The sequence below is a fragment of the Letharia lupina genome (assembly GCF_014066315.1).
Source record: "Letharia lupina isolate WasteWater1 chromosome Unknown contig_8, whole genome shotgun sequence".
In the NCBI taxonomy this organism is placed as follows: Eukaryota; Fungi; Ascomycota; class Lecanoromycetes; order Lecanorales; family Parmeliaceae; genus Letharia; species Letharia lupina.
Genome location: NW_023502977.1, coordinates 162,966 through 178,052, shown reverse-complemented (window position 1 = coordinate 178,052; position 15,087 = coordinate 162,966). Strand labels below are relative to the sequence as shown.

The 15,087-nt window shown below is 51.7% G+C and overlaps 5 protein-coding genes across 5 annotated transcripts; 1 reads left to right on the top strand and 4 right to left on the bottom strand.

Moving 5' to 3' along the window:
* Positions 1 to 294: 294 nt before the first annotated feature.
* HO133_009961 (uncharacterized protein) lies at positions 295 to 1,469 on the top strand (the record flags this gene model as incomplete). The annotated part of the gene is made up of 2 exons (XM_037300817.1): positions 295 to 395; positions 449 to 1,469. 2 exons carry the CDS (start codon positions 295 to 297, stop codon positions 1,467 to 1,469), a joined length of 1,122 nt encoding a protein of 373 aa, XP_037153634.1.
* A 2,510-nt stretch (positions 1,470 to 3,979) lies between these two features.
* Positions 3,980 to 5,773, bottom strand: HO133_009960 (uncharacterized protein; the record flags this gene model as incomplete). Its single annotated transcript, XM_037300816.1, has 1 exon — positions 3,980 to 5,773. The coding sequence occupies one exon, from the start codon at positions 5,771 to 5,773 to the stop codon at positions 3,980 to 3,982; it is 1,794 nt and encodes a 597-aa protein (XP_037153633.1).
* A 560-nt stretch (positions 5,774 to 6,333) lies between these two features.
* HO133_009959 (uncharacterized protein) lies at positions 6,334 to 7,904 on the bottom strand (the record flags this gene model as incomplete). Its single annotated transcript, XM_037300815.1, has 2 exons — positions 6,334 to 7,136; positions 7,187 to 7,904. 2 exons carry the CDS (start codon positions 7,902 to 7,904, stop codon positions 6,334 to 6,336), a joined length of 1,521 nt encoding a protein of 506 aa, XP_037153632.1.
* Positions 7,905 to 9,617: 1,713 nt separating this feature from the next.
* On the bottom strand, positions 9,618 to 10,481 carry HO133_009958 (uncharacterized protein; the record flags this gene model as incomplete). Its single annotated transcript, XM_037300814.1, has 1 exon — positions 9,618 to 10,481. One exon carries the CDS (start codon positions 10,479 to 10,481, stop codon positions 9,618 to 9,620), a length of 864 nt encoding a protein of 287 aa, XP_037153631.1.
* A 1,503-nt stretch (positions 10,482 to 11,984) lies between these two features.
* On the bottom strand, positions 11,985 to 13,480 carry HO133_009957 (uncharacterized protein; the record flags this gene model as incomplete). Its single annotated transcript, XM_037300813.1, has 7 exons — positions 11,985 to 12,355; positions 12,410 to 12,495; positions 12,546 to 12,613; positions 12,663 to 12,989; positions 13,040 to 13,149; positions 13,202 to 13,238; positions 13,298 to 13,480. The coding sequence occupies 7 exons, from the start codon at positions 13,478 to 13,480 to the stop codon at positions 11,985 to 11,987; spliced, it is 1,182 nt and encodes a 393-aa protein (XP_037153630.1).
* Between the last annotated feature and the right edge of the window lie 1,607 nt (positions 13,481 to 15,087).

Genomic DNA, 15,087 nt, shown 5'->3' with positions numbered 1-15,087 from the left:
AATTGGAGCATGGCCAACTTCGTGCTTTCATCCTTATGGGCTTCAATGTTCTTCATAGCCTAGCCCTATCGGTTATACGTTCTTCCGCTGCCGAGTACCGCAACACCTGCCGAGCTGTAACCCGTGCAGGGGGTCTTGGCGCTCTGACATGGTACTCGCGCTCTTCTCACGCGTTCTTATTGCCTACCTACGACCTACTCTTCCAACTACCCACAACGGGTTTCGCAACGCCGATTGCTTGGAGCGTCTGTTCCATATCATTCGGCCAAGACCGATCGTCTATCAGGCTGAATCATGACCAAGCGAAAGAGCCCGGAAGAGAAGGCCTTCCAAAAACCTACGAGTAGGAAGCGGGTTGCCTTCTCTGCTCCCAAGGACGCAGCTACCAAGGCGCTGTATGAAATCCAGCCACATCACAAGCACTGAGCCCACTAACAAGCTATTGTAGTATCAAAGGAAATGCACTGACCTCCCCGCTGCTGCGATTGCCCCTCGAGATCCGCAACAAGATATGGAGTGACGTGCTCGGGGACCGTCTTATCCATCTCCGATACCTCTACGATCACACAGTGGACTTCGCGACCAGCGATTCATTCTATGCGAATTCAAGGTGGTCTAGCACGCTTGGAACGACATATGGAAGCGTCTGGAGACACTTGGTCTGCGAGGAAGACTGCCCAGAGAATCAGGAAGATAGAAATTGGACAACTTCCTATGGATTCCTTTCGATACGGCCACATTTCGCTTGCGAGGTAGACCTCGACTATGAGCCTATTGAACCAAACACGATCTATAAGGAATGGTACTGTTGCGGTCATGAGATGATGCGGCTTAGTGTTCTTCGATCATGTCGACAGATTTACGTTGAAGCCAACAAAATACTGTGGACGACGAATACTTTCTCATTTGCCGATCCCACGACGTTCAAACGCTTCATAGTGACCCGGAATATCAACCAGAAGCGCTCAATCAAGAGTCTTCGCTTACAGATGGAGTGGGACACTTCTGATGGTAAAGAGTGGAACCGAGCTCTCAACATGGCACTTGTCAAATCCGTCACTGGATTAAGACGGCTGCGTTTGCGTATCGACCACAAGCTAGACGCTACGCGGTACGAACTCATCAAAAGCAACAACCTTCTTTACACTACCGCTTGTTGTGAAGGTCTACAGAAGGTCTCGACCTTGCCATTGACTGAAGTCGAGGTCGTTGTGAAGAACCCACAATTCATATCGGAAGACGAGCTATGGACGAAGGTGGACAGAGAGGATTTTGCCGAGGGTTTTCGAAAAATACTTGTCAATCCAAAGGGTGCCGAGATCTATGCGGATGACCAGCTGAAGTGGAAAGAGGAATGCCGGAAGCAACGAGAATATGCCGCGATGATCAAAGCCTCCATGTCGAGACCAAGGCTTCAAGCCGAAGCTGAGCGCATGGCCGATCCACCTCTTGCAGGCCCGTCAGACTAATGTTGCCATTACAAACTGCGAGTAAGTGAGAGTGTATTTAATGTGGATTAAGTGCCATTTCTGCTGTTACTAGGTCGTGCTGTACTGATAATGTTTTGATATAGGTAACGCAAAATCGACGTTGGCGTTGACCGAAGAGGCGGACTTTGCAAACCAGCGATGCGGAAATGTTAGCAGCCAACTCGGGATGTTGGTTGTCCGGAACCTTCTCCCGGTCAGTCACTCATCCATCACATTTCTCTGCCTGTTGGTCTCGTTTCCCTCGTCTAATAAGACACTCAAGCTGGTCTCCCAATTTCATGTCCTTCGAGTCTGGCAAAACATTGACATGGAAGTATCATAGTCAACTTTTCCCAATCTCATTTCATAACACTGTCACATTGTCTCCTCCAACCCCATATCTACCCCCACCATACTCCAAAACAATTGCCAGCCTCTCCTGCTTCCCCAGCGCCGTCCAACCCCCGGCATACTGCGTTTCCCGCATCGACGTCTTGATGCAGCTACTCAGCGTCTACGTCAGCATCCCGTCTCCCAAAAGTACCAAACGAATAAGGCAGCTTATTCAGAAAAACTCCGTAAATTCCAAAAAAAAAATGCATTTGAAGTACTCACTCCTCACCCAACCTCAGCGCCCGGGCAACAATCACATGCCAACTCCCCCCCTGCCTCGCACTCCCCTCATGCCTCAACTCCACCCTCACCCTACAACTCTCAAACCTCTCCTCCACGGGCAGCTTGAACACGTCGTCGGGCGCGCCGTTGTGGAAGGCGCCCTCGCCTTGCAGATCCGGCAGGGCGAAGATGGCGCGCAGGCAGTCGTAGTAGTCGGGGCAGGAGGTGAAGGGCGTGCGTTTGGGGACGCAGGTGTTTTGGTGGGCGAGTGGTGGTGTGAGTGGATGGGTGAGGGTTAGGGTGTGGATGTGTCGGGAGAGGAGGAGGATGGAGAGGATGGTGAGGATGGAGATGTTGAGAGGTGGATGCATGCTGTGTGTGTCTCCTCTCACTTCCTCACTCTCTCACTGTTGAGATGGAAAATAGACCGTTTGGAGCCAGTCGTAATGCTGATGGATGGATGCAGAGATGCTGGCGCGGGACTCGACACGCATACATACATACGTACATACAAACATCCGATCGATAATGCGAAACCATATGCAGAATATCGATTCTCGTGAAAGCCTTCCTTTCTCCCTTCCCTCGTAGTATGTACATGTGTACGTATCTATCTTCAGAATCAAAAAAACAAAAATTAATACTCCGCAGACTTCGGCGCTCGCATGCGCCACCTCTCTCTCTGGGATTGGATTGGATCGGGTTGGATTGGATTGGATTGGACTGGGATTCCCGACAGCCGTCACGGTTCGAGAGTACTCCAAGCGGTCGCCTTTCGGATCGCGCGCATGGCGGAAGCGAAGCGCACCGGTGGGGTTTGGATGGGTTATGGATGGGTTAGGGATGGGTTATGGATGGGATATGGGAATGGGATATGTGTTCGGATGGGTTATGGATATGTGTTCGGGGAAAGTACTGTTCGGGTGAAGTACTGTTCGGGTGATGTACTGTTTGGGTTTATTCGTTGGCTGGGGGGGAGGGGTTTTGGTGGTTGGTTGTTTCTCGCTGCTGTTGTTGTGTTGGGTTGGGGTGGGGATGGGTTTGGGTTTGGGGTTGCGTTTGGGTTTGGGTTTGGGTTTGGGTTGGGGATGGGTTTGGGTTTGGGTTTGGATTTGGATTTGGTTTTGTTTCTCGCTGCTATTATTGTCATGTCATGTCGTGCTGGGATGGGATGATTGGGTTGTGTTTGCTTTTGTTTCCCGTTGCTATTGTCATGTCATGTCGTGTTGGGATGGGATGGGTTGGGCTGGGTTATTTTGTGATCGTCGACAGCGCGCGGAATGGAATGGTTGTGTTCATGTTGGTATTTGGCTATGTATAGATGGATGGATACGAGTTTCGATTCCTCCTATCTATATATCTGTCTGTGTGAATGTGAGTAGGGTGTATTGGGATAGATACGCAGTACGTTGTTGTTGGCCATCTGGCTGGCAAATTGAGGAGGGAGCGTTGGAAAGGAGGTATACGCTGGGGCTTTTTTTTCGGTAGACGAAGGGACGGGGGAGGGATAAGATGCGTATAATACGTGATGGTGTCGGTGGTGTGTGGGGGTTATTGGATGCTGGGTTCATGGGGTATTGGGTCTTGCTTGCAGGATGTTTTGGCGGCTGTGAGATATCTTGTGCGCTTTCTTTCTTCAGTTAAAGACGAGACGAGACGAGACGAGACGGAGTAGGTAGGGGAGAGTAGAGTACTCTTTGTACTACTTACTGTGGAAAACGGTAAAGAGGGGGATGCACGGCGCTGTTGGAGGTGGAGCAATGCTTATTCTTTTTCTTTCCGTGATTGTTTTCTCGGCGTGAGAGGGTTAAGGATAAGGACGAGGGTATTTACAGGAATGAATGGTTATCAAACATTATGCACGATTCATGAAAAAAAGGGCGCCAATTTCCTCCTCACGGGATCCCTGGCTCTGTTCTCCTCCTCTTCATCTCCTCCCTCATCTCATCCTTCATTCGAGCAATGCAGCCCACACCGCCATACACCAACGCTGTATATACCTGTGCGACACTAGCGCCAGCTTCCAATACTTCGAGCGCTTGCTTGCCGTTTTGGATGCCGCCGGTTGCGAAGATGACCTTTCGTTTAGGAGGCTCTTTTGAGGGTTCGGATTGGGTGATGGGAGGTAATTGATTGATGTGCGTGTCGGCTGAGAAGGCGGAAGTGGAGGGACTGGTGGACGGTTGGTCGGAGGAGAAGGGGTTGTTGCGAGGTGGGATTTGGATTAGAGGTTGGGATTTCGATTCGGCGTGGGCTTCTGGTGTGTCGGGTTTGAGGTTCTTGGCGTCACGCACGACCGTCTCTTTGATGCGAGAGGAGACGTCTTTGTTCGGATCTTGTTGTGGTGCGTCGTCAATCGCTTTCGTTGATGCAGGCTCCTTCGGCGTCTGGTCCATCCCCTCATCTAATAGCCTCCTATATCTCTTCGTGAGCGCTACCGTCCTCTCAAACAATTGCGGTCCCGAATACCCTCCCTGCTCCAACAATGTCGCCGCTTCCCTAGCTGGCAGATTGTAATCCGCCGGCAAGAGATCATGTCTTCGCTTCGTGGTATTGCCCACAATAACTCCATCTACTCCACTCTCCCACACTGCATCACAGATCCCGCGCACCTGCTCGTCACTGTCTTCATCCGGGGACACCTTCACCATGACCGCTGGCTTGACTCTTTTCTTAGCCTTCTTCGCAGCTTCCACGACGCCGGTCAGGATATTCGTGAGAGGCTCCACCCTCTGCAAGCCCCTCAAACCCGGCGTATTCGGACTGCTGACATTCACAACAATGATGTCCGCATACCGCGCCAATGCCTCGACACAGTAGACGTAATCCGCTTTCACAGCCTCGATATCCTCATCGGGCGTAAACTTGTTCTTGGCAACCTGTACCGCCATTAAACACCCGCTCGTCAAACTTCCACCCGGAACCCCGGCCTTGCCATCCAAGACACTTTGCTCCGCTTCTTCGTCGATCCCAAAACCATTGGCGTAGGCGTACTCGCGGACTCGCTGCCGTAGGCGCATAGCTACGTTATCTGCACCTTCCGAGTTGAGGCCGTAGCGATTTATGAGCCCTTTTTGGGAAGGCAGGCGGAAGACGCGGGGTTTGGGGTTGCCGTCTTGAGGGTAGGGTGTCGCTCCTCCAATCTCGATTATCGAAGGGCCGAGGGCGAAAAGAGGGTCGGGGATCTCGGCGTGTTTATCAATGCCCGCACTCGTGCCAATTGGATTCGACAGCGTGTGTCCAAACACCTCAACCTCCAGATTCCGAGGCACATCCCCCCGCTCCCTCGGATGCAACCCCCACTTGTACAACCCCTTTAGACTCGCCGTACCGACTTCATGTGCCTCCTCCGCATCGTCGTAGATCCAGCGCAGAGAGGGTACGACGGCCCATTGGTGTATGCCTGCTCGGACGTCTGTTACGTAGAGGTAGCCGAAGACGAGGGCGAGGGAGATGGTGGTGCCGAGGAAGAGATTTTTTAAGCGGGTAACGAGGGATGAAGCGTCTGCTGCGATGGGCGGACTGGTGGAGGCATGGCGGACGTGGGCGGCGTGTGGCAATGGCGTACTGACGATGGGGCATGATGGGTGGTGGAGGTGGGGAAGGCGGGCGAGGTATGGGGACGGAGGAAGTCGGGAAAGGACATGTGGGTGGCAGCGAAGAAAGGTCAGGGGCGGAGGTGTAATCATTATCGTTATGAGGCTAACAAATTCAGTAGTGGAGTGGAGAATGGGGACAACGTTGAAGGTGAACAAAACCTCACGTTGCGGTTAATGTCGGCAGTCCCGCGCTAGACCTGTTCCTGGCGATGAATGTTCCAATATTATTTACTATTCACTCCACCTTCGCCATTGAGTCTAAATAGTCCATTGTGCTTGATGACAATCGCATCCATGTCTTCGGTATTTATTGGATGTATCGAAATTACTGTATTAGCTTGCTCGCATGTCTGCTGTAACCGTCTATATCCTCTCTAATTCACCACCCGCTAACGGCTTGCATTTGGCCTCCATTGACAGCGCCGCCGCAGATATGCACCTCCCAGAGTCGTCGCCTCATTGCCCCCGTTTCCGTCTAAGTGTATATGCTCCTCTTGCCTCTATATTGTTTTTCTCGTATATCATAAGTGTCGTTGCAAGAAGCTCGAGCACGAAATCCACCGTTGGAGAAAACCGAATGTAATAATGCCATGTAGTCAAAGGTCTACGGCCAATGAGCCTCGTTATAGCTCCGAAACAGAATTTGATGTCTATGCTTTTGATTGAAGGTACGGGTAATCTCCGATCTGTATGTTATGGAGGTCGGCCTCGGATTTGATGGGGTGAAGAGGAGTATTGGTGCCAGAGTGGTATTGCGTGTTGCCGTAATCATCGTTCGAGTTGTAATTGGAGAAAGAAGGCCAGTCGATGTCGTGTCCACTTCTCTGCCCGGCTATATGGGGCAGAGAACCATTGTTATAGTTCGAAGACGTGGGAGCCCTGCTCACTCCAGCGAACACCATGTCGCTGCCGTTAGCTGTACTGTAGGCTCCGCTCGGAGATATTTGGTTGGATCTTGACTCGTGCAGATAGGTGTAGGGCGTTGCCGCTCCACTTGTAGTCGCCGAGTCAGGTGTAACGTGACCGCTCACATATCCGTAGCTCGTTGGATCATATCCGGAGGTATTCACCAGTCCTAGACTTGCCCGGTTTGAATGACTGCCAGTGCTTCGCTTCGATTTCTTAATACTATTGGACCGCGAAACCTGGTCAGAGCTTTCCACATACTGCGACTGGCCTAGGTTTAGGGTATTGATATCGAAGGATCCATCCAGACTCGTCGGGGTGAAGACTTCCATCTGTTGTGCTTGACTGACGCCAGTTGGTGTGCTGCTTTCCATCCGCGCTGCGTCCTCCTGCCTGGATTTCTTGTTTGCTCGAGAATGAGACAGATGACTCTCTCCGCTTGGGTTGCCTCTTCTAACGGAACATTTCTGGAAGTGTCTTTTCAAGATATCACTACGGGAAAAAGTATCTTTACAAAGACCACAAGTATATGGTCGCACGCCAGTGTCTAGATCCCCGTTAGGGTGAGCGCAGGTGAACCGGACGTAGGGTACTTACGCCGGAGAAGATGACGTTTCAGATGCTTTGCATGTAGGTAATTCTTGTTACAGTGTGGACAAGGATATTTTCCTTCGGCGTCTTTCGGTGGTGTGGGCGCTGCCTTTTGACCGCTTGTGTTCGCGCCAGCAACAGCCGCCGGGCGCCCTGCTGCACTTGGAAGTATCCCTCTTCGACCCTGTGAGCCCACAACGTGCGTAGGCTGAGGCTCTTCCACTGCGTCTAGTTGGTTTATGTGGTCTGCAAGAGATAACGATGGTTTTCCATTTTCCCTTGGTTGTATACGCCGCAGGTCTGGCAAACGACCTTGCGTCGGGGCAGAGCTATATACCGGTTGGTGTAACCCTGTGACTGGAGATGGTCTTGACTGCTGGTGCAAATGCTGATTCTGCGAGGCCTGCGAAAAACTTGCGCTCTGTCCATTGTAGAAGGTATTTGCTGTCGGCGCGTAGACTGGGTATGATCCTGGCTGACTATCTTGTCCATGGGGAGCGGTCATCAACGAGGGCTGTAGGGGTTGAGTTCGGGTAGGGTAGGTATCGTTGCCATAGGCGGATGCAGCATGGTTCCCGGAAGTCAAAGGTGGTAAGGTGTGAGCAGCTGGTAGGTTTTGTTGAGGAGCGCCGTGGGATTGAGGTCTTGATGACGGAGTTGACTGCTGTTGATTGGGTGGATAGATTGGAGCGTAGATTGGTGCATTGGAGAACTGTTGGTTCATGGTAGGAAAGCGAATGTGGGTTGAACCTGAGTCTATCAGAAATAGCTGTCTCCCTCATTGGCAAGCGTGGCAGAAGGCAAGGTTGAGAGTGGAGGGGCCGTTTGGGAGTCCAATGGGCTCCGGGCACCTCAATCGACAGCAGACCAAGTGCGGATGCTGCTGATTGAGACAAAGATGGCTGATAGTGGTAACGCGTGCCCCCCAAAGATAAGATGCTGGAAGAAGCTGGGTAGAATTTTTTTTTTTTTAGTAGGGTGACAGGCACAGAAAGCCGATGGACAGTGGCAATTCTGCGGACACCCCTGCCGATCAATCGAACCGCCGCGCGACCTAGAGAGAACTTCGACCGTCGTCCCTTTTCTTTTTTTCCAAACGTCAGGACTTGATTCAAATAAAAAGAGTAGACTGTATTCCTAAAGACCTTGCTGCAGTGTGCCGTAGGATGCGGGCGCCTTGGGTAAGGATCTTATCGACGGGTCCCACTAAATAACCGCGAGGTGGATCTCGGGGGGAATGGCCTTGGGACGAGTAAAAATGGTTGAAACGAAAGGAAAGATGGGTGGGGTGGGGTCAAAAGCGAGCCGTTGTGCTTGCAAACCCACGCTTACGGAGGTCGCTTTATATCCTCCGTAGACGGCTTGTCGCACCAAAAGATATAATCATATAGACCTCAAGTCAATCTCATGTACTTGGTGACTTGAAGATTTGGAGATGAAGGAAAGATGAAGGAGAAAGATTGAGAGACATTCGGTGGCCATAGCGGGTGAAGACGGTTGACCGCTTACATGATCCGATTGAGGGAGAGAATTTTCACCCATGATCAAAGATACGCATCAAGTACCTCGATCTACCATCACTTTGAGATAATTTCCTTAGCGTCACCCGCGCCGTTCCTCGGAGCGCTGCCCGCTAAGAGTTAGTGAGTAGGTAAGGTAGAGCCATCAGCCAGCAATTGCATCTTGCTCTCTACACTTGCATCATGGCATTCCTACACTTCAATTTCCACCTGTTCACCTATCACATCTCTTTGCAACCCTTCTCCCATAGGCTGCCAAAGAAATTCAATTCTTTTGTCCATCACGAACAACCGTGTGTCTAGCATCATCCTCACTCTCTTCCGGTCGAGCCGAACATGTCCGCCAAAGCTGACCTCTTTCGACCATGTCTTCGCGGTTCATCAATAGATTCTCAATTCATCAATAGAGCATAGCGTGGCCTATAGCATGGCCAGACAAGGTACTGGGCCTCCTGCCACCTCTTCCATGTTCACGTGGCAACATCAAGCAGCCGCAGCTGCGAAGACTTAACGCCAGGCCATGGAATATCCCACGCCTGGTACACACCATCCACCCTCTCGAAGCATCTCGTATAACCGTCTGCGGTACTAGCGCCAGCTTTCGATGCACGTTGCTTACGGACCACCATCTCATCGTCTGAAGCGTATGTACTTTCATCTGAAGTCTTCTCTGTCTATCAACGGGATATCCTCGGCTTACGATCATCCAGCTATTGAGTTGTTGCCTTTCGCCTCCCTCTTGCCCGCTTCCTCTCCCCTCACATGCCCACCTTGAGCCCTCCGGGAAGCACCACTTTTAAAAATCCCGATGCACCAACGTCACAACAAATGCTTTGCATCCCACAACAAAGGTCCCAGCATAAACCCAAACCGTAGCCGCAACCAACACCGCCGCAGTGTTCAACCTAGCCTTGTCGTCAAACCCAAAAGAAGACCAGACAGGCAACATAGGCCACAGAGTAAACACCGACTGTCGTAGCGATGCCGCCGCCTCCTCTTGACTTCCCTCTCACCCATGCGAACGGGTTTCGACCACCTATGCCATCCGCTGCGGCGGTGGGCGAGGTTGCAGTTGGCGCTGGAGCAGTTGAAGCCGGCGCGATCTCTTGTGTCGCCGAGGTAGTCATGGTAGCGGTGGGAGAAGAGGATGTAGAAGAGATCATTGCGGGCGTAGGGACGGCCGATGCCATCGTCCCCAGCAGCGGCGTAGCGGTCGAAACACAACTGGCACTAGCTGTGCCACGGGGATTTGCGCATTTGCTGGTGCTACTAGTACTGTTGCCTCCATCTTCCGGGCTATCACCAGTATCTGTATCACCGCCGCCGTCCCCGCCCTCACCACTTTCGCTCCCCTCCTTGGGTTTCTCGGGTCCATCGTGGTCGTCGTCGTCGTCATCGTCGTCGTCGTCGTCGTCGTCTTTGTGCTCTGGCTCTTGCTTCTGGGCGGGTGCTTGAGGCGCTTCAGGCGCGGTGGGTTCAGTCGGTGACTCGGGCGCCGTGGCGGGCTTTGGTGCTTTGACCACTGGTGGTAGTGGTGGTGGTACACCTTCTTGGGGTTCCCGGGGTATCAAGGCTGCGATATGGTTGCTGGATCTTGAGGAGACATCATGACTTCTTTTGCTTCCCAGTCGATGTCCATCAATAGAACGAGCATCTATCGCTGCTGCATTTCGACCAGATGAGCGAGAGTCCGCGCCGACTAGGTCACTCGTGAGTCCAGTGATGCCTATCGAGGAGGCTAACAACAAGAACACCGTCGTGAAGGAAAAGGAAAGATACATTGGGGTCATACAGGCTTCGTTGAAAATTTGATGAAAATTTGAAATCGTAGACGGACCAGACGCTCTATATATTTACAGGGGGCCGCAGCCCAGCCGAACCTTATTAGCACCTGAAAAGGCCGGAAATCACGGTTACATAGCAGCAGGCTGAACGCTATTAATGAATAAGCCTGTAAGTAAGTAGAGTAGAGCGGCGTAGAGAGTAAAACCGCAGATCTGGGTCCAAACTCTAATCATGGATCGTGCGACGGACGCCAAGACTTTGCGGACTCAGTGCCCCGGTTCGGTAAGGTTGATTAGGTGGTCTTGGCAGGGGATGATGGCATCTAGGTAGGGCTACCTGGGTTAAGGTAGGTAACCGTACCTTAAGGTAGGTGACTGTGTAAGTAAGGTATGCAAGTTGCACCCATGGAGCGGAGTGCCACACTACCACTACCACTACCACTACCACTGGCAGGGGATGAGTGGCAGGGCATGAGTGAGGTAGAATCTCGGTAACCGTACTGGTTGTGTGAGTATGTATGCAAGTTGCACCACTGCATCGATGGATGGAGGGTGGGGTTGCGGCATGCTTGCGGTGCGGAATTGGCGTGAGGGTGTTGAGGTGGGTGATGAGGGGGCGGAGTTTGGGCGTGGAGGAGATGGAGATGAGGTGGGTTGGAGATGGAGATGAGCCGGGTTGGTAGGTGGTGGAGTGGAGGTTTGGAGGGAGTGGAGTGGAGGTTTGGAGGGAGAGAGGTGGGGTTTCCGGTCGACCATTTCGATATGGGTAGGGTAGGGTAGGGTGGTTGATCTTGTGCTCGTGGGTAGGTGGGAGATTGGGGACTGGGCTGGTGTTGAATTGGTTGGATTGGATTGGGTACTTTAATATGCATGAGATGATGAGGGCATTGGCGTGATCTCTGGCTGTACTGTCGTGGAGGCTTGGTCGTTGAGGGGGGCGGTGTGTAGTGGCGATGCGATGCGATGGATGGATGGATGGATGGGAGTAGATGAGTGACTGATTTCGGATTTCATCTTGATTCCGATTCTGTTTGCGTTTTCTTTCCCTACGCTGCGGTGGTCATTGGCGTCGCGGTGCTGCGTTACCTACGGGGAGTCTCTCACTCTACTCTGCGGGAATCTTCTTTTCGTCTCTGAGTCGGAGTCATAGCTCCGCCAGGGGTCGAAAGTGGTCACCTATTCATTGCAAGCAAGCTTTCCAATGAAGTTGTACATGTTGGGTGCTGCTCATTTTCGCGTCTACAAAATGAGCAGGTGGGTTTGGTAAATGAGTGATCCTGCCATTATCCAAGACGCGAGGAGGTGACGTACGGTTTGGTTCCGCCCTTATATACTACTCTTCATTTACATTGGCGGTCTACAGGAGGTAGTTACCAGATATACAATATACATCTTCGATCGATCATTTTCTCATGCCAGGTTGCCCGAATACCTTTACGATCGTGCCTCCAAGTCAGTCCTTAATTTTCCTATGCCTTGATACCTTAACTCCTTGTGTAGTCATGCCTCCAAGCCATTCCGTACCGTGCTTGTTGGTTGTTCGTGCATCGTCTTATCTTCGTAGTCTACAATGGGTTGCATCGGGTAGTTCGTGCTTGTGTCTGCCGTCTCCGGCCGCGTGTACATCTTCGCGTAAGATGACGAGGAGTTGTTGGCTTCGATGTCGATATATGGGTTGGTCACCTCCGCGCGGCTCGGTTCTGATTTCCGGGTGGAGCGCACGGAACCCAGAGAGAACGCACTGCGCACGCTGTTTACGGCCGATTGCACAGAGATGCCGTTGAAGAGATAGCTGAGAGTAGGAAGGCAGGCTGCAATGAGGGCGAGACCGGACTCTATCGTGCTCCAGTACATGATTAAGGTTATGCTTTCTGTTACGCGAGGTTAGCTGAGGGCTTATCGAGCAGTGTTTCGGATACGCTGACCGTCAAAGTCTACAGGAATCTCTTCAATCGCCGCCTTCTGCGTCTGGAGGTAGAGGACAAGTCGTGCGATGGATGCGGCAAGCGATCTATATCAAATCAGCGTCGTGTAACCTCAACTTCCGTGGTCGTAACTGACGCAGCACCCAGCATCATGATTCCTGTAACGGCAATCTTCTTCACGGGTGTCATGCGGAGGCTCCATATCTAATGGCTTGTCAAATTATGGATTCGGACAGGACGGGGCCAAACCTACCATCGGAATTGGAAGAGCGAGGATGACCACGTCGAGGATAAAGTCTGAGGCCGCAAGTCCTTCCAAGCTGGTATAGCCTATGACTAAACAATGCGCCTCTTGACTTGCGGCGGAACCCCAATTGTCTGAGATGTGGTATCCGCAGGGAAAGATGATGATAAGTATGAAGGTGATTACCCACAAGAAGATCACTACGCCGGTGACTCTTGTTATTACGTCAAAAGTGGTGCGCTTGTTCACGACAAAGATTCGACGATAGAATGCGATAATGCTGAGCTTCACGAAGCCATAGCAAACCATCGTCAGGAGTTGGATGGCGAATTCAAGCTGCAAGTATCTCAGCCACTCGTCCATATGATGATCTCTCTTCTGCGCACCTTCCCCACTAGTGATGAGATCGGAAGAACGTAATTGAGTATCTCATCTGGCGTCGTGAGATCTGCTGGAAACGGAGGAGTCGGATAGCCAAAGGCGTGCGTAGCCGCTCCTGAATCCTGAAATTATTGCGCGCTCTCGATCCATTGAACAGGACCGCCTACCTATAATGAAACATATCCCTATCCCAACAAAGGTAATCTAAAGATGATGGTGTTGTCAGACGAAAGTGACGGCACGAAACAAAGTCTTGAACGTACAAGACCACCTAGAATGAGCCAATCGTCGATTCCGATTCGAGCCTTTTGCAAGTTTCGAGTTGTGAAGCGTAGAGCGACAACAATGCCGCACGCCGCTGGCAGCGCGGTGCCTATCGCCCAAACTTCGCCTGGGGTGGCATTAGAGAATGTGTAGACCTGATCTTTCCCGTTCTGAGCGGCCATCCTGGGATTTGAGAAAGCTGCAAGCCGATAAATGAATTCTGAGGGACAAACAATGCCCAACAGAAGCCCGGACTTGATGTTGCGCGGATCGAATCAAGGGAAGACAGCAATTGGCGACTACAAAATAAAAAACAGCGACATGATAGAGCAAAAAGGAAGCGTTCCCCAGTCCTTTTGATGCGGGAGATGAGGTCCCACGGGGTCGCGAGGGTCTGCCCTGTGCCGCAAACACATGGTTACATCAACCAGGGGTCGATAGAATACTCGTACCCGTAGGTTGTCGGATGAGATAGCTAGGAAGCGGCTTGCGTCACGTCCCAGCCTCAGGAACCAGGGAATCAACAGTCGGATCATTTAGTCATCGCAAGACGGGGAACGGGTGGTGGTGTGGGGGATTCGAAGGGACCCAGTCCCTAGACGGAGCTATACACGAAGGTACATATCAAGGTGACACTAAGGCTCTATACACGCAGGCCACTCATTGAGTGAACCGGACTATGAGTACCCGCATCTGCGTCATAGGCGTGATAAGGAATCAAGAAGAACAAATCAAGTCAGTCGAATGGGACTGCTGTTCATTTGCAAGGGCACGCCATCATCCAGTAGCTTTCATTTCTAGCACACCGGCGCGCTGCACCAACGGCTGAGTTGTAAGGTCGTCGGACCGCGCCAATGCCTTAAACCGGTGCCGAACTTCATCCTTTTAGTGTCCGCGACGGCGCGGCGTTAACAGAATCCGAAGCTAAGGTACTTTATCGTTGTGGCTGTACAATCTGTGGCCCGGAACAACCATCCTACCCTGCATGTTCCATCCATTGGTATTAAGGGTTGACTGCTTTGACCTTCCAGCTGCCCCATACTTTATCATACAAAATATTAGATCTATCATCAATTCTCATCACCAAAGGCGTCATCGGCTGGCTCGCATTGTTAGTGTAAGCTAGCTAGCTACCTAATCTTGATGGTGGGGGAAGCTAGTTGCTAGATACCAACTAAATGTGCAACGCCTATCTTAGGTCGTCCTTGAACAGCGGCCAAGGGATAAGGTGATAAGGTAGCTACATGTAGGAAAGCTAGGATAATAACTCGGATAATAAAGTAGCTTGTACGGAGTGACTCCCAAGAGGGAAGGTGCTCAGTCCTTCCACCAGCCCCCTGCTTGACAGATCATCCGGTACTGAGGACAGTGAACGACATTCGCTTACGCACTCTGCACTACCAGCTCCCCTGAAGCTTTCGACTGCCTATTTGACAATGTTTCCTGCGTCATGAAATCCTTCGAGCATGATGGAGCCCGGTCATTCTTATGCCGTGTGCCTCCTAATGCTGCCACCCGAAAACATTACAAGTGTCCATCGAAGCACTGACCCTTCCAGACGCTCAATGAAAAAGAAAAATGCAGGACTGTGCGATGTGTGCGGCTCCTAGCAGAACAGAAGTGTACCTTTCTGCCTCGATGGAAGCAAGTACGTGGCTATATTACCGCACGAATGGCCTTTGACTGGCCAATGCGTCTTGTTTCGCGCATCATCATCCAGTCACACGGATCCACTCTTTGCTTAATCCGCCTATTCGATCGCTCGTCTGCTCTCAAATGCCATCGTTCA